The following is a 17,869-nucleotide window of genomic DNA, read 5'->3' as shown; positions in this document are numbered from 1 at the left end:
TTCTAAAAATCCTTGCTGCCAACTCAGTTGTATGCTTGTCTCCTATCATAGGCATTGCGTTTGGAATTATATTCATATATCTGAGCTCAAATTCTGGTTTTCTGAGATCTCTGAGTATTCATAATGTAGTTTATGACTAGGGATTAGTGCACAGAATTGGCTTCCACCTTTAACCATTTAGACTTCCTTCTATGCTGTCATTAGAGACTCCTGTTTACTCCAGTTAATCAAGTCCTGAAATATCTCTAGGATTTCTCCAACAAAAAGGAAATCAATGCCAGTTATTTGTGATAAAACAAATGCTATAAGGTGTTTTCTTTATATAGTCAGAAAAGGATAACTTTTTTTGCTTTGTAATTCTGTTCAGAAATGTCATTTTCCTTCTGTTTAGTCATCTTGGCATACAAAATACTTAACTGTTCGCATACTTCTGGATTCCAAGACACAGGAGGGTCAGTGCAGTTATTGCAGGTTCATGGCCTAACAGATGTGTCCTGGAATCCAGAACAGAATACAGAAGAAAATTGAAATAACCTATTTTAAAGACACATTTAAGTTCTGGAAATGTCAGAATATAACGTCATGTATCAGGAACTTTGATGTGTGAATTTGAGACTAGTGTTTTGCATTTGGAATATCAGTGTAATGCTTAAATAATGTTAACATCTCAGTCTCTGCAAATCCACTCCCTTCTTGAAAGGACATACCTTCCTCAGTAGTTCATTGCATTTTGTGTACCTTTGGATTCATCTTCCCTAAAAAAAAAAATAAAAAATTAAATTTAAAAAAATATTCAAGAAGGGGAAAAATATCAACCTTATTTTTGTGGATCTGTGAGGCTTACTACTTACAATGGTATTTAACTATTAATGGCAAAGAAGATTATTTAGCCTTTTAAAACATTGTACTTTTTCCCCCCAGTCTTGGCAGGTATTACGAGACAAGAAAGACCTGAACTGTATATTACCTTTAAGAATAACCATACAGAAATGTTGCAGTGCCCTACTGTGGACGGCCCAGAGTCATGAACATACACCAATATGGTTAAAAGATCATGCTCCGTTTATTACAAACAACACACAGGTTATATAGCGGAATGTGGCGTGACACGACTACATACTACAATTGGCTTGCTTAGCATAAACACACTCTCGTGGGCTATAGTGATAGGGCAGCGCTAGCAGAACACAGGTAATAAGCTCATCCCTTCAGTCTCCTCATTGCGGTCATCGGAGAGGCATCCAGGAGGCGTGCATCTTGGCAGGCTATCAGTCTACGTTTCCTTTTAAGGCCATTGAGTTAACTTGAAGGACAAAAGTAATCTAGTTGGTAACCTTGTGCTCTGGGGCCCAAGCAGGGATTGTCCATACCCGAGAGAATGTTATGACCAGTCTCGGAGAGGAACTCCTCCACACTTCCCCCTTTTTGTTTTTGGACAATCCATAGCTCTGGCATTGCTTTAAGGAGAACCCGAGAGGCACACTTCAGGACACACCCTGCTAAGAGAATCATAAACAGCAATGCAACTAATATCGTTATGCCTTGTATGATTAATCCTTTTATCCAACCTGGTATGTTCCAACTACTGAACCAGTTTGAGAACGGGTCATCTTGTGTCATGATGTAATGCATGTTACTCTGGAGGTTTGCAAGTTGCTTATGAATGCTTTGAGAGTGGTCAGATAGATTCATACAGCACATGCCTTCAAAGTCAGTACAACCATGGCCTTGAGCTAGCAGCAAAAAATCAATAGCAGCGCGATTTTGCAATACAGCATGCCGGATATCATCTACATCAAGCAATAGAGAAGTGAGAATATTAGAGGTAAGATTAAATTGTTTCAATGCCCAACAAGCAAGCTTAGCTAACTGATTATTAGCAATGCCGGCAGAGGCTCCTGGAAGGAAGACAGATAGTGCTACTATTTCAGCTGGACTCAGCAGCCGCACGTTGTCATTACAAGTACTGTCAAACTCTTTCATGCTCCTCTTACCCCGGCTTGTTCGGGTTGTTCGTTCAACTAAAAAATCATGAATGCTAGGGGCAAAGAGAGTTAGGCGACCCAAATAGCAAGGACCACCGATGGCTCCTTGTGGAATTCCGGGCCAGGCACGATCTCCACAGATCAAAAAAATTCCGGGGGGCAGGAGCGTATCGTGTGTAAATACTTTCCCAATGAGCGCTCCAGTTTTTACATTTCCCCACATCGATGTGCCGGACACATTGAAACGCGGTTTACCTTGAAAGAAAAAACTGCGTCCTAATTTTGCCTGATAGGCTTGCTTCAGCGTTTGGAACCAAACCACTCCGGAGCCGTTTACAAGTTGCATAGGAGGGCGAATGATTTTACATTTCGCGCTGTGACTCATAGACTGGTTCCATAAACCAGAAACATTTTTCCATGTCCCTGGTAACAAGCTACCTAAAAGATCAAGTTCCTGCAGTCCTGCAGGGATGGTCACATTGAGTGATCTAATCAAGGCAGCTTGGACTTCCGATCCTACATCAAAAGGCCAATCCCATCCACTACAGGCTCGTCTTACGCCACTGGGTTGCTGGTACGAAAGAGCAGTGGCATTGACGAATCCCTTGAATTCTGTAATGTTTGTGCTATTATTTGGCCAAAGTATTGGCACACCGATAAGGCATGTGCGAAAAGGATCGGAGGCACTTTGCATAGATAAACAGAATTGCGAGACATTTGTTTTGTTAGCCCAGGTGACCCATACATTTTCTCGGCGAGGTAGTAAAAGCACAGCTGTCAGGTGTACGAAAATTGACATAGCTATGATCCCTTGGAGCATTATTTTTGTCTCTCTTACGTGGACCATCACTGACTGAAGCTTGCCAGCGGCTGGCCCGCCAGCTTCTGGCAGTTAGTCAGAGTTCTTATGAAGTTCGGGTCTGGTCACTGGCTTAGTCCAACGACTGGGGATCCAACAGGGTCCGTCACCTGTAGAAACACACATATAACCTCTACCATTAAATAACACAGGACTGGGTCCCTCCCACAAACCTGTTTTCATGTTTCTATAATACACAGAAAATTCCGGAAGGGACTGCGGGTGTCCCTTTTTGATCATTGCATGGTGTATGACAACAGGTGGCTCTTCTCTGTCCTCAGTAAGACACAAGAAATTCAACGTGAATAGTACTTTGTTAAGTCTCTGACAAGGGTCATTGTTTTCAGAATCTTTTTGCTTCTTTAAATACTCTTTGAGAACGCGATGAGATCTTTCAATGATCGCTTGGCCAGTAGGTGAGTTTGTTATACCAGTGATATGTGTTACCCCCCAAGTGCTGAGGAACCTTTTCACATTGGAACTGCAATAGGCAGGCCCATTATCGGTTTTTAACTTCTCAGGCACCCCCATAATAGCAAAACAAGCAGTTAAGTGACGTTTAACATGTGAGGCCTTTTCCCCCGTTTGAGCTGTTGCCCATATAAACTTTGAGAAGGTGTCCACAGTGACGTGAACATACTTAAGCCTACCAAATTCGGAAAAGTGAGTTACGTCCATTTGCCAGATCTCAAGCGCTCTCAGCCCTCGGGGGTTGACTCCCAGACCTAGGCCCAAACCGTGATGGCTACATTGCGGACAGGCGCGCACAATGCCCCGAGCATCATCATGTGATAACTTAAATTGTTTTCGTAGAGCTTTAGCATTCTGATGAAAGAAGCTGTGGCTATTCCTTGCTTGGTCAAATAAATTAGCTGGCGGCTGATGTACAACCCAGCTTACAGCGGCATCTGCTCGGGCATTGCCCTCGCCTAGTCCCTTGTCCCACAAATGGCTTCTAACGTGAATGATGCAATAAGGGTGTTCTCGTAACCCTACTATACGTTGCAGTTGTTGAAATAATTGACCCAAACGAGGATTGGTTGTATATCTAAGTATTGAGTCTTCTATCCTTTGTACTACCCCCACAACGTACAGCGAATCTGACACTATATTTAACGGTTCTTGGTCCCAGTTGGCAAGGGCCCAACAAACTGCACTTAATTCCAAAGTTTGCAGGCTGTCTGATGCCGTGCCTTCAATCAAATGTTCTTTCCACTTTCCGTTCTGTTCCCATACACACACTGCTTTTCTAACCTTCTTTCCTGCGTCAGTATACACAGTTCGCCCGTGCACTGGACTCTCAGAGTACTTTGCTTTTTCCATCCACCCATTCTGTTTTATGATTTGCCACAGAGGCCCTTTAGGCTGCCCGTTATGTATTGCCCCTGAATATCCCAAAAATGCCTCTTGTATGGCTGTCGAGTGACGTACCTGCCATTCAAGCTCTTCCGCGCGCACTGGAATACTAATATCTAAAGGCTCTTGACCTGAAATTTCTATGATACGACTTCGTCCTTTCTTGACTAATTCTGCTATGGCTTCAGATCGCATTAAAATGCTGCACTTTGGTTGAGTCGGCAAAAAAACCCATTCTAAAATCCTAATGTCCCTGGTGAATGTAATACTCCCTCTAATTGCTGTAAAAGTACCTATACCCTCCCCCTTTTTGTTTTGCCACTGGCATACGAGCGCGAAAGGGTGATTGGCCGAATTGATCACTAACAGCGATATGGGCAAGGACAACAATCGGCGCTCGCCCCAAGCCTTTGAAAATTTCAATGCGATTTGATCTAGGGCAGCTCTTTGATCCGGGGAGCAAACGCGGTGTTCTTCTGCATTAGTACCCTTTAACCATGGCAACAGGGGGGCAATATCATCGTTGGTAATACCAACGATCGATCTTACCCACTGAAGTTCACCCAGTAATTTTTGTGCATCTTTTAGCGTTTTGATGTTTGTCTGAATCGTTACTTTTTGAGGGCGAATCTGTCCTTTTGTTATTATCCAACCTAAATACCTCCAGGGGGCACTTCGCTGAATTTTTTCCGGTGCTAATATTAATCCATATTGCTTTAGCATCACTTGGATAAGTTGCAATTCCTGGTCGGATACTGGTTGCTGTCGAGCGATCAATATATCATCCATGTAGTGATAAATAAGTGCGTCTGTCATCTTTTCACGTATAGGCTGTAGAGCTTGGGAAACATACAATTGACACAAGGTGGGTGAATTTTTCATTCCTTGTGGTAGGACTAGCCACTCAAATCGTTTGGCTGGTGCCTCTCTATTGATAGATGGTAGAGAAAAGGCAAAACGCTGAGTATCCTTCTCGTGCAAGGGAATGGTGAAGAAACAGTCTTTTAAATCAATTACTAACAATGGCCAATTTTCAGGTATCATAGATGGTGTAGGCAGACCAGGCTGGAGGGCCCCCATTGCTTGCATCTGATTGTTGACTTGACGGAGATCATGTAGTAACCGCCATTTCCCGGATTTTTTCGGGATGACAAAGATAGGTGTATTCCAAGGGCTAACTGATGGTTTCAAGTGACCAGCCTTTAATTGTTCCTCCACTAAATTTTCTGCAATCTGCAGCCGTTCTTGGGTCATCGGCCACTGATCCACCCAGACAGGTGTATCTGTTAACCATGTCAGTGGTGGAGTATTTGGCTGCTTTTCAGTGGCCGTCACTAAAAATTTTCCTTTTCAGTAGTTAATACAATCCCCATTTGCAACATGATATCTCGGCCCACCAGTCCATCAAGTTCCAGAGGAAGATACATAACATATGGGCGTAAGGTCAGCGGTTTACCTTCCTCTAATTGAAGCGTTATAGGCAGGACACTAAGCTTTGGCATTTTTGCCCCGCCGACTCCCAGCACCTGACTAGTTGGAGCTTGTAGGGGCCAAACTTTTGGCCACTTACTCTCGTTTATAATGGTTATATCTGCTCCTGTGTCTAAAATGGGGTGTAGAACAATAGTTTGATTTTTACAGGTTAGGGACACGGCTATTTTCGGTCTTTCAAAGAGCTTTTGGGTAAACAAAACTGCAGGTCCTGTGGATCCAAAACCTTTATCACCACGCACCGTCAAATTTTTTGAGTCATTCAAAGAAAGGTTATTTAATGGTACAATTTGCGCAATGCGACTCCCTGCTGGAATAAAAGCTGGAGGGTGTAACGTGTAGACCATAGCTTGGATGACTCCTGTATAGTCTGCGTCGATAATACCCGGTAACACAATGACTCCTGACCTACTGGTAGATGAACGTCCTAACAATAACCCCCCAATAGACAGCTGATCACTACATAGTGGTCCTTTGGCGTTTGTAGGGATAAGAACCACACTAGTGTCCTTTAATAATGTATCTACTGTTGTTTCCACATCCACTCCGAGGCTTCCTGCAGTGGAGGGCTTGTTTCGGACCAGGAGGCCCTCGGAGGGTTCGGAGCTGGCATTTGTGTCTTCGCGCGCTGCTCTGTCGCGCTCGTCTTGAAGTTTCCCATTCTCTTACAAATTATGGTGGCATGTGTATCTTGATTGCAATTATGACACCAAACAGTTTTTTGACAGTGTCGCCTGAAATGCCCTGGCTCACCACAGCGAAAACATGGCAGAAGTGATTTTTTAGTTTGTCCTTTTTGTCTGGCGTTGTGTTGAGCATCCCTCCCTTGTAGGGCAGCTGCAATTACCTTGGTGTGATTCATCATGGCACCTTCAAATGCAGCGGCAACTGTAGCTGCTTGAGTTTGCTGTTCAACTCTAGCCGCTCTTATTAACATTTCGTCAACGGCGCTTCCTTGTGGCAGTCCAGCAAGGATTGTTTTAACTCGAGGGGTAGCATTCTCGAATGCCAGGGTACGGAACAAATAGTCCTGCATTTGTGGTGGCAGCTCGCTGTTGTCTTTGATGGCTACTGATAGCCTGTCCACGAATTGATTATAAGGTTCCGTTGCTCCCTGTCGCACGTCGATAAACGTTGGCAATCTCTTTCCTTCCGGAATTTGAAGCATGGCTTGATGAGCAGTAGAGGCGCCTATTTGATGTATGGCCGTAGGAAAGGTTAGCTGTACCTGAGTGGAGGCGTAAGGGCCTTGTCCGGTAATCATATCAACTGTAATTCCATACAAGGGATCATTGTGATCGTGATGCTTGTTAACTTCTGTCAGGGCTAAAGTTTTCCAAGTTCTTTCCCAGAGCAGGTATTGTGAAGGTGTTAATAACAATGATGCCAGGTTTTGGCAGTCTGCAGCACACATAACGTCACAAGTAAAAATGTATTTAATGATGTTTCTGGCTGCTTCTGATCGAATACCGTGCTGTATGACTGTCTGCTTTGCTTGCTGTAATATTTTCCAATCATGAGGCTCCCAAGAGGCTCCTCCGTCTGCGGTGACTACTGGACAGGCAATAGCCTCTGCAGCTTGCCAATCTCCTTCAATCAACGCGTCTCGAACAACACCAGACCATCGTCTACGCATAGGATTGACACCAGAGGGGGTTGACTGTTGGCATAGAGGCAGCAGCTTTTTTGGCGGGGATATTTCATTACTCGGAGAGACTGGTAAAGGAGGGGCAACAGATACCGGTGGATTCCACCACGAAGTGGAGGGGGGAGGCCGATGAGCTGTCTCCTCCGTCTGTCTATTTACAGAAAGGTCCTCCAATCTTACCAATACCTCTTGTAATATTTGCTCAACGCCGTTGTTACAACTAGAGTCACTGTTTTGTTGTGAAGGTTTATAGTCTGTTTTACAGTCCGCTTTGCAATCGGAGTTGTTCTCAGAGTCAGAATTTTCGTCAGAGGAGGGCGATAAAGGGTAAGGCTTTGGGCGGCGAAAAGCTCCTCCTTGGCCCGACGACAGCGATGACGCGGCTGTACAGTCACCACCCCCTGAGTTCCCTTTGGCTTGCACTTCCGGTTTGAGCTCAGTTGACGCTGGAGGGGCGGCGGGTTCTGAGCGACAGGAGGCTCCTCCTTGGCCCGACGACAGCGATGACGCGGCTGTACAGTCACCACCCCCCGAGTTCCCTTGTGCTGGCACTTCCGGTTTGAGCTCAGTTGGGGCTGGAGGGGCGGTGGTCACTTCCTCTGCCTTCCCTGAGCAGGCTGGGGGCCCCATGGGCTCTTTAGACTCAGTCTTTTGTTCTAGCGCTGTTTCTCCCAGCCCCTCGACTTGTTTGCGCACCTCAGCGATAGTAGAGCAGGTGGGAGCTCGCATGCCTTTCATTGGGCGTAAATGTCCGACCCCAAAGAACTGCGCAATACGGGAGGGCGGGGGCGGCGGTTCGTGCGGCTCGCCAGAGGTGTTATCCGGCTGCAGGGCTTCTATGGCCGCAGCAGCAACTTTTCGCTCAGCTTTCATCTCCCGCAAGGTGTTAATTACGACACGCCACGTTCGTCCCACTTCCTTTGCTGTTTTTCCCTCTTTTCCTCCCGCTAAGGTGGTTTCCCAGAGATGTTCCCCCACTTCACGCCATTCATCAACATTAAAGAGTAGCGGAGAGGTTTTACAATGTCCATTTGCTTTCGCCCACTTAATGAGGCTTTCTATCTCCTTAGGGTTAACCGTTTCTCCTCTCTTAGAGAGTATACTGGTTAACAGCTTGATTGCCGCCTCCGTTTCCATCGCGGTCTTACCTTGCAGGGGTTCGCTCGGCCGCTGCGAAACTTTCCAGGCTCCGGCGATTCTCTTCGTCCCGTGCCCTTCCCTGCTGCACGTCCACAGGCTCCCAATACCGTATTCACGATGCTATGGAGACTTCCGCATTTAAGCGAGTTTATCCGCATTTAAGCAATCTTTCCGCATTTAAGCGACTTTTTCCGCATTTAAGCGATTTCAGGGTCCCTGCTCATGCGCCACTTGTTGCAGTGCCCTACTGTGGACGGCCCAGAGTCATGACCATACACCAATATGGTTAGAAAATCATGCTCCGTTTATTACAAACAACACACAGGTTATATAGCGGAATGTGGCGTGACACGACTACATACTACAATTGGCTTGCTTAGCATAAACACACTCTCGTGGGCTATAGTGATAGGGCAGCGCTAGCAGAACACAGGTAATAAGCTCATCCCTTCAGTCTCCTCATTGCGGTCATCGGAGAGGCATCCAGGAGGCGTGCATCTTGGCAGGCTATCAGTCTACGTTTCCTTTTAAGGCCATTGAGTTAACTTGAAGGACAAAAGTAATCTAGTTGGTAACCTTGTGCTCTGGGGCCCAAGCAGGGATTGTCCATACCCGAGAGAATGTTATGACCAGTCTCGGAGAGGAACTCCTCCACACAGAAAAGATAACCAACTTCAAAATCAAGATGCAGTTACCCCATGTTTTTTTCGACATGTTTTTCTCCTTAAACTTTTGTTAAGGAAATGTTTATAGGAAAGATTGCATATTTTATTATTGACATTTGTTAATACAGGTGTTCAAATATATGTTTTCTGAAAAAGCTTGCATTGTTGACTTCTAGAAGAAACTGTTGTGACTCAAACAGCAGACCACAAGAATAAATCCATTTTTAAAAAAGGTTGGGAATATACTGAGTTGCCGTTTCTATTATTTGTGTAATAATTAATTCAGATGCATTTAACCATGAAATGAAGAAATTCAGAGCTAAACAATCTGTGAGTCTGACTTTATTCTTAAGGCATTGCACACAGTACACACTACTCGATGAACAGACAGCCCATGCTTTACATTTGCTTAATGCACTACACAGTTTTGCTCACCTTGGCACTTTCCACTTTTATTTCCTTTTTATGTGGCACAACAAGCAACAATTTATGAAAATTAAGTTAGATTATAGTTGGTAGTGTTCTGGATACCAAGAACTGTAATCTAAAATGGAATTTTCAAGCAACAGTTCTACTACAAAGAAGTTTAAATAAAAAAGGACAAATCAATATATGTAAGTGCTTCAGATTCACCTAGAATAGGTAAGATACTTTTTAGTGCTTCCTCTTACATATTCAAAGTAGTAGTGATAACTGCTTGAAGGAGGAGGGAAAGGAGAAAAAACAAACAAACAAAACCCCCAAAAACCCACAACCCTACCACTGCTACAATAAGGTGGGCTTCTGTTTTCATTTTGTGTAGATATTTATAAATTGATTAGCTACTCTACATTGAATTTAAATAAGTAATCTTGAAAAATTTAACTTTTAAAAATAATTAATTTTGAAATATTAGACCTGCTGTAGCACAGATTGTGCCTCATGCATTTGTTCTTGAAGACCAATTCATTGTTTAAACTGTACTTATAATTGATGTCAAATTCATATTTTCACTTTTTGTTTAATATTTTTGTATAGTGTCCAGTGGAATAAAGTTTATATATGGAACATACAGCTTCTTTTTCCAGTTTTATGTTGTTGTGTGTAAATTCCAAGTAATTCCCAAAATCTTATTAACGCCCTGTACTATTTCTGCAATGAAATGTGTACCTCTATCATAAGAAATTCCAATGGGTACTCCAAATCTTGGTATAATTTCTTGCAATAGCCATTTAATGACTTCCTTTGTTTGATTGGTTCAACAGGGAAAAGCTTCCGTCCATCCTGTAAAAGTGTCAGCCCCTACCAGAATGTATCAATACCCACGTTTCTGGGGTAGTTCTGAAAAATCTACTTGCCAGTAATCTCCTGGTTCCATTCCTGATTTCAATATTCCCATCTGAACATTTCTGTTTATAACTGGATTGTTTGTTTTAAACAGATCTCACATTTTGCAGTTGTCATTTTAGCTATTTCTAGCATTTTCACCGAGACTAAATGTCTCCTTAGGAAAACTACCAATGCTTCTGCTCTCCAATGACATTCCTTATGTTTTGTCTGTATTATTTCCAGTCGCAGCCGTCTCGGGGACGGAGAGAAGAACGACACAGAATTCAGGTGCAGGAGAAAGAGCCAACGCCAACAGCAGGAGCAGCAGCAGCAGTATCAGCAGCGGCAGCAGCAGCATCAGCAGCATCAGCCGTTTATTAATTACAAATCCGTATATATATATAATATGGTTCACAAGGATGGCCAAGGCAATTGGTCGCTTGACCATCCACCTCCCAGAGTGATTGGCTAAATGCTACAACACCCATTTCAAAACAACTTTCCCAGTGTGCCATAAACAAGACTGCATAACAAGCTACAGGTGCAAGATAAAGTCTTAGTTTACAAAAACCTCAAACTGTTTCTCAGCTAGCCTGCATGGGAAAAAGAACTTTCACAGGACGCTGCAGTAGCTGGAAAATTTCTGCTTCTAGCCTTTTTGTATCCACAATTCCCCCTTTTTGTTTAAGACTAATTTAAAGTAGGCAGAGAGATTCTCCAGCAATGCCATAAGAGATACGCATATAGCAAACCCAGTTATACATCCAGTCATTAATTCTAAAGAGCCTTAAGGGCTCTACATTCTGACTCCATAACATAAGAAACTTTAAGTTCAGTCTCTGCTTGTAGAAGGACAGGGCTGATGGTCGATGTCTTGGTCGTCATCAGGAGGATCATCAATCGAATGATCTGCATTCTGGCTGTCATTTGAAGGTTGCCTTGGAGGTTGCCTGTTCTGCTTCTGGTGCCGCAGGTCAGGGCGAACGCATCCTGCAGGTAGCCATCGTACCCCAGTATCTGTGGAAACACAAGCATACCCACGACCCCAAGCAATAAGCTCACACGGGCCTTCCCACTTCTTAGTGAGTAGGTCCCGTACCCAGACTTTCGCTTGAGGCAGGTGCGTCTCGCCTGAAGATTGCAACGAAAGAAAATGATTCAGAATAACAGGATTATTTGAATTTGGTGGCACTGTAAGATGATTAATTGTATATAATGCTTTTTCTAGGCGACTCTGTGGGGTTTCTCCATGCATTCCCCCTTTTTGTTTATTTAAAACACGCTTCAAAGTGCCATGAGCCCGTTCAACAATGGCTTGGCCAGTAGGAGAATGCGGAATACCCAAAGTATGATTTACACCCCATAGTTGTAAAAACTGCCGTGTCTTCTGTGAGACATAGGCCAGGCCATTATCGGTTTTCACAGAAAAAGGCACGCCCAAGACCGCGAAGGCGAGTTTCCAATGGGCAATGACATCGCGACCTTTCTCCCCAGTATGAGCAGACGCCCACATAGCTGAGGAGAAAGTGTCAATAGACACGTGCACATACTTAAACCTGCCAAATTCAGGAACATGCGTTACATCCGTCTGCCAAAGCTGCAGGGCCTTTAGGCCCCTGGGGTTTACCCCCGATGGCAGAGGTGCCGCAAGTCCGTGGCAGTCAGCGCAAGCGCTGACAATGTCCCGAGCCTCAGTGGGCGTTAAGTGGAACTGTTTCTGCAGGGTATGCGCACTTTGATGGAAGAAATTATGCGATGCCTTGGCTTGTGCAATTTTGTCAGGCTGAGGCGCTACCCACGCAGGGTTAGCTAGCATGTCAGCCCTGGCATTGCCTTCTGTTATAAAACCTGGCAAGTTGGTGTGACTTCGAATATGCAAAATGTAATACAGATGAACTCGAGCTTGAATTGCACACCACAAAGTTTTCAATAGTGAAAACAGAGACGCATTATTCACTTCCTTCAAAAGTGAACAATCTAAGCGTTGGGTTATGTCTGCTACTTAAACAGAATCAGTGACCAAATTCAAAGGTACCTGAGAGAACCGCTGAAAAGCCATGGCAACGGCCCTCAGTTCAACCAACTGGGCTGAGCCTGACTCGTGGCCTTCCAGCACCTGCCACTCAGATTCCTCCTTCCAGGTAACAATAGCTTTCCCGGTTTTCCCGGACCCGTCGGTGAAGACGGTGGGTCCTTGCACTGGCACCCGACTATTTTTTGGCTGCAAGGTAAAGCTTGTCGATTTTGCCAATTGCAGTAATTTATGGCTGGGCAGATGATAAGCAATCTGTCCCGAAAAGTTTTGCAGCGCACTTTGCAGAGGAGCACTGTTAGTAAGGCTCCACTCAAAGTGTTCCTGCTGTACTGGAAGAACAATTGTTGCAGGATCCGCTGCCATTAATTGCAAACACCGTTGGCGTCATTTGATTATCAGACAAGCGATCAATTCAAACAATGTGGATGCTGTCTTTTTTGGCTGATGTGGCAAAAAGACCCATTCCAGAATATGCAAAGGGTCGGGCCACTGTTTATTCCACTGGCTAATGATACCTGTAGGATGAAAATCTGGAGTGGTAATGAAAACAGTGATATCAATGGAGGGATCCACTCGAAAAACCTGACGAGCAGAAACAGCCTGTTGAACCTCCTCCAGCGCTCGTCGCGCTTCAGGAGTCAATTTCCGAGCTGAATTCAACTCGGGATCCCCCTTTAAAATATTAAAAAGTGGGGAAAGTTGTGCTGTGGTTAGCCCTAGATAGGGACGTAACCAATTGATGATACCCAGCAATTTCTGAGCATCATTCAGGGTTTTAATAGAACTCGAGAATTGCACCTCTTGGTGTTGTATAGTTTGGTCCAGAATTTTGACTCCTAAATATTTCCAAGGAGGATGCTTTTGAACTTTCTCCGGAGCCACCTGCAATCCATAAGAATGCAGAGCAGCGAGTAGCCGAGGCTGTATCCTCAGCAGCTCATCCTGGGTGGATGCTGCCACCAGGATATCATCCATGTAATGGTAGCAGTATGCCTCAGGAAACTGCTCGCGGACTCCGGACAAAGCTTGAGCGACATACCATTGGCAGATAGTCGGGCTGTTCTTCATGCCCTGAGGTAGAACCTTCCATTGATACCTCTTCGCAGGTTCGGCATTGTTAACTGCAGGCACAGTAAAAGCAAATTTTGGCTTGTCAAGTTAGCATCAATAACTCCTGGGTGTACAAAGATCCCTTGAGAGGTGACACTAGATCTTCCCACCAGCAATGCACTCAGTCCCTGTCCTAGGGGCCCGAATGCATTCAAGGGAACCTTATAAACATGACAGGATTCTAAGATGACTGTTGCTGCGGTGTGCACATCCACTCCGATTGATCCCTGGGTGCTGGCTCTAAGCTGGCTGAGTAGGCCTGTGTCGGTGCCATGCCCTGGGGAAGTATTTGTGTCTGAGCGCACATCCCCTTTGTGCTCCTGGTCGAGTTTCCCGAGCGTGTCAAGGGTCGACCATTGGCATGATACATAGATTGACAGTATTTTGCAAAATGACCTGGCCTATCGCATCTCTCGCAGTGAGCAGCTTCCCTGTTCTCCTTCTTCTTCTTTGTCTAATCTGTTTCTGCTTGCTCTCAACCTTAGGTTGCCTTTTTAGCCCACGATCAGAATTGAATTGAATAGGCCGCAGAACTGCAGCCAGAGCAGACTTAGGATTCTCAGATCCCACTTTGGAACAGGCTTCAACTATGTCTGTTAGTGTGGGTTCCCCTGGCAAAGCATCTATGATCTTTCTACACTCATCATTGGCATTATCTCTTGCTAGTTGTCTGCACAACAGCTGCCGCAAGGTCTCATCTTCGACCTGCTTCTCGAGGGCGGCTGCAATCTTTTCTACGAAAGATAAAAAATGCTCTTTCTGCCCCTGAGTTATTTTCACATATCGTGTTTTAGGAGCAGCCATGTCCATGCCTTTTAATAGGGCTCCCATACCAATCTTCTGAGCCTGCTCAAGGACCTGAGGATGCCAGGTGGCTTGAAGATCAGGATCAGAAAAGGCATTAGCTCCCATAAGAGCATCTGCTGGAACTCCATGTCTAGGATCAGCTGGAGGCAGTTGCATATTCCCAGCTGCAGCTTTCTCAGCCATCCTTCTCCAATTGGCCTCAAAAACTGAATATTGTACAGGTTGAAATAATACCTGACCTAAATGCTTAATGTCAGATGGAGAGAGCAGGTCAGCATTCAGCACTCTAATAATCTGCATGACTTCAGGAGACCCTAGCCCATATTGTGCCACTTTGGATTGCAAATCTTGGACCACTTTCCAAGCGATAACTTCATGTGTGTCAGACTGACCTGAGTTAGGAAGAGCTTTCTGTACAGGAAAGGCTTGGATGATACTCTCTGTGGGTTCACTACCACCTTGATCTACCTGCACAGCACTTTGAGGCACTATAATAACTCGCTCAGGTCCCTTTTCATCTTTAGGCATCCCGACTTTCTCTATTAAATCCCAGTCCCCAACCTCCAGAGCCCGCCTCTTGACCGATTCCCAAAACCGCTTTGAATTTTTTGGACGCACAGTCACACTACATTCGGGAAGCGTCCATGGACGGTCGTAGGTCAGCTGTGTCACTGGTTGCCGGTGTCTGACCACCGCCACAGTTTCCCGCAGTGTAGTAAGCGAGTCCGCAGTAACACTGTTTGCATCGTCGGGCCGCACGGATGAGGAAGGCTGGCAGGGCACAGGTGCCGGGCCAGCGGGCGGTGTAGCGGCGGAGGCTGTAGACGGTTGCGAAGCTACGCACGGCAATGCAGCTTGGGGGGCTGCGGCTTGCGGCGGCATCACTGTCCGTGCAGGCGCCGCCGCCGGGGCTGCCGGCGCCGCACTCGGCGCCACTTCCGGGGCCGCCGTCGCGGTCGGGGGGGGCTGCCGGCGCCGCGCTCGCGGCCGCCGTCGGGGGGGGTGCCGGCGCCGCACTCGGCGCCTGTCGCACCGCCTCCGTCAGCACCACTAGTTGCTGTAGTATTTCCCGCAAAAGCGTCGTAGGCTGGTGTGCCGAGAGATCCGCCACCGGCGTCTGCGCCGTTTGCGCTGGGAAATGCCAGGATGCTGGCGCGGGACACAAAGGCGCCGGAGCCGATGCCGCCGTGATACCTCCTGCCCCTCCCGGTTGCGGTAGAACCCCGGCTGCCGTGCCTGACTGCGGCAATGGCAGAGCCGTAGGAAGGACAGATCCCGCTGCAGGCACTGAAGCAGCCGGCTGTACGGGCGGCCGTAGCGCGGAGGAGGAGGGGGGGCCGCTGGGGCGGAGGGTGGGGGACGCTCCAACGCTTTGCTTTGACCGGTTAGTTTTGCTAACTGTTCCACTGGGGAGGGGTACTCAGGCGGAACATAATCCCGCGGGGAGGGGTAGGACCTCCGCGCAGTCCCCGCGAGTCTCTCAGTGCCCGAGGGCAGCGGAGACGCGGCAGGTACGCTGCCTGTGCTGTCCGGGGTCAGTGATCCCTCAAATAACTCATCGTCCCCTTCAGAGCCTTCACCCGCAGATTCGTCAGAGCCCAGTAATTCTTTTCCTTCTCTTCCTGCTGTCCACTTCCGCATTATACCATATAGGGACCACCACGTACATAGCAGGTCAAGTACGCTCTTATCTCCAAGCATGATCTCATGAAATAACTTATCCCCTAACAGTTCCCAAGCTTCTGGGTTAAGGGCAGTGTCTGGATCAGCTACAAACTCATGTTCTGCTGCCCAATTTAGCAATTCACAGAGAGCTTCATCACTTATGTCAGCTCCTGCGATCGTTATCACATTTTTGAAGGTAGAAAATATCGTGCTTTCTTTCACGGAGCTTTGCCCCATCTTCTCAGTCTAGAGTTTTGTCCCCGGAGCCTCGGGGGAAGCACGTACCTTCTAAATTCAGTTGCGGTTGTATCACGTCGGGGTCACCAAATGTCGCAGCCGTCTCGGGGACGGAGAGAAGAACGACACAGAATTCAGGTGCAGGAGAAAGAGCCAACGCCAACAGCAGGAGCAGCAGCAGCAGTAGCAGCAGCGGCAGCAGCAGCATCAGCCGTTTATTAATTACAAATTCGTATATATATATAACATGGTTCACAAGGATGGCCAAGGCAATTGGTCGCTTGACCATCCACCTCCCAGAGTGATTGGCTAAATGCTACAACACCCATTTCAAAACAACTTTCCCAGTGTGCCATAAACAAGACTGCATAACAAGCTACAGGTGCAAGATAAAGTCTTAGTTTACAAAAACCTCAAACTGTTTCTCAGCTAGCCTGCATGGGAAAAAGAACTTTCACAGGACGCTGCAGTAGCTGGAAAATTTCTGCTTCTAGCCTTTTTGTATCCACAATTTCCCTCATTAAAAGTGGTGGGATTACTGTTTTACCTGTTACTGTCACCCACCATCCTGCCAGATTTTTCTTTGCATTTAGTAACTTTTCTAATTTTTCATCTTCTTCTGAGTATTTAGGTTTAACTCTTGGTAGAGTAATGGTTTTAGTAGGGGTTAATGCCATTTGTAAAGCATTTCTTTTTTGCAATTTCCCTTGCAGTTCTATCTGCCAAATTATTTCCTATAATTGTTTTGGTATTTCCTGACTGGTGCTTTACAGTGCATGATTGCCGCCTTAGTCGGTTTCTGGACTGCTTGTATTAATTTTAAAATTTTTTCCTTATATTTGATGTTTGTTCCCTGAGAGAATAGTAATCCTCTTTCTTACCAAAGGATTCCATGGACATGTACTACACCAAAGGCATATTTTGAATCAGTCCAAATATTTACTTTCTTCTCCTTGCTTAGTTCTAAGGCTCTGGTCAAGGCTGTCAGCTCTGCCTTTTGAGCTGAAGTTGTGCAAGGTAAAGAATTTGTTTCTATAACAGAATTTTCAGTTGTCACCGCTTATCCTGCGTAGCGAATTCCATTTTCCATGAAGCTGCTGCCATCTGTGTACAGCTCCCAATCAGGATTTTCCAGCGGTGTGTCCTTAAGTCCTCTCGACTGGAATACACGTGTTCGATAGTCGCCAGTCATGTTCTATTTGTCCTTCTTCCTGTGTAGAACTTAAAAAGACTGCAGGGTTAATCAGGTTAGTTGTTTTCAAAATTACATCATCCTGCTCTGTCAGGACTACTTGGTCTTTCATCATTCTACTAGCGGATAGCCAATGGCCCCCCTTTTGTTCTAACACAGTGATTACCATATGTGGCACATATACCACTATTCTTCCCACAGTCAGTTTCTGAGCCTCTGGTATGAGCATCACTGTCACAGCAACTGCTCGGAGGCAAGTAGGCCACTCTCTACTTACAGTGTCCAGTTGTTTGGAGAAATATCCAACCAGTCTTTTCCAGCTCCCCATCTTCTGGGTCAACACTCTGAGGGCAAAATGTTGCCTTTCATGA

General features: G+C 45.9%; 2 protein-coding genes across 2 annotated transcripts; both read right to left on the bottom strand.

The window, feature by feature from the left end:
* Positions 1-720: 720 nt before the first annotated feature.
* On the bottom strand, positions 721-2,208 carry LOC147526174 (syncytin-2-like). Its single transcript, XM_086630288.1, has 2 exons — positions 1,371-2,208; positions 721-755 (listed from the first exon to the last, which is right to left on the bottom strand). Exons 1-2 carry the CDS (start codon positions 2,206-2,208, stop codon positions 721-723), a joined length of 873 nt encoding a protein of 290 aa, XP_086486414.1.
* A 709-nt stretch (positions 2,209-2,917) lies between these two features.
* Positions 2,918-8,077, bottom strand: LOC147526173 (uncharacterized). Its single transcript, XM_086630287.1, has 2 exons — positions 6,539-8,077; positions 2,918-2,929 (listed from the first exon to the last, which is right to left on the bottom strand). The coding sequence occupies exons 1-2, from the start codon at positions 8,075-8,077 to the stop codon at positions 2,918-2,920; spliced, it is 1,551 nt and encodes a 516-aa protein (XP_086486413.1).
* Between the last annotated feature and the right edge of the window lie 9,792 nt (positions 8,078-17,869).

Source organism: Tauraco erythrolophus, chromosome W (genome assembly GCF_009769465.1).
Source record: "Tauraco erythrolophus isolate bTauEry1 chromosome W, bTauEry1.pri, whole genome shotgun sequence".
Lineage (NCBI taxonomy): Eukaryota > Metazoa > Chordata > Aves > Musophagiformes > Musophagidae > Tauraco > Tauraco erythrolophus.
The sequence above is the reverse complement of the archived record's forward strand: the minus strand, read 5'-3'. Positions and strand labels throughout refer to the sequence as shown.

Bases quoted from the DNA above. Each gene is read 5' to 3' on its own strand.
- LOC147526173 (XM_086630287.1), bottom strand. From the start codon at position 8,077: ATGAAAGGCATGCGAGCTCCCACCTGCTCTACTATCGCTGAGGTGCGC.
- LOC147526174 (XM_086630288.1), bottom strand. From the start codon at position 2,208: ATGTGGGGAAATGTAAAAACTGGAGCGCTCATTGGGAAAGTATTTACA. The intron at 756-1,370 runs GTATGGACAATC...TTTTTTTTTTAG, and splicing joins TGGTCATAACATTCTCTCGG to GGAAGATGAATCCAAAGGTA.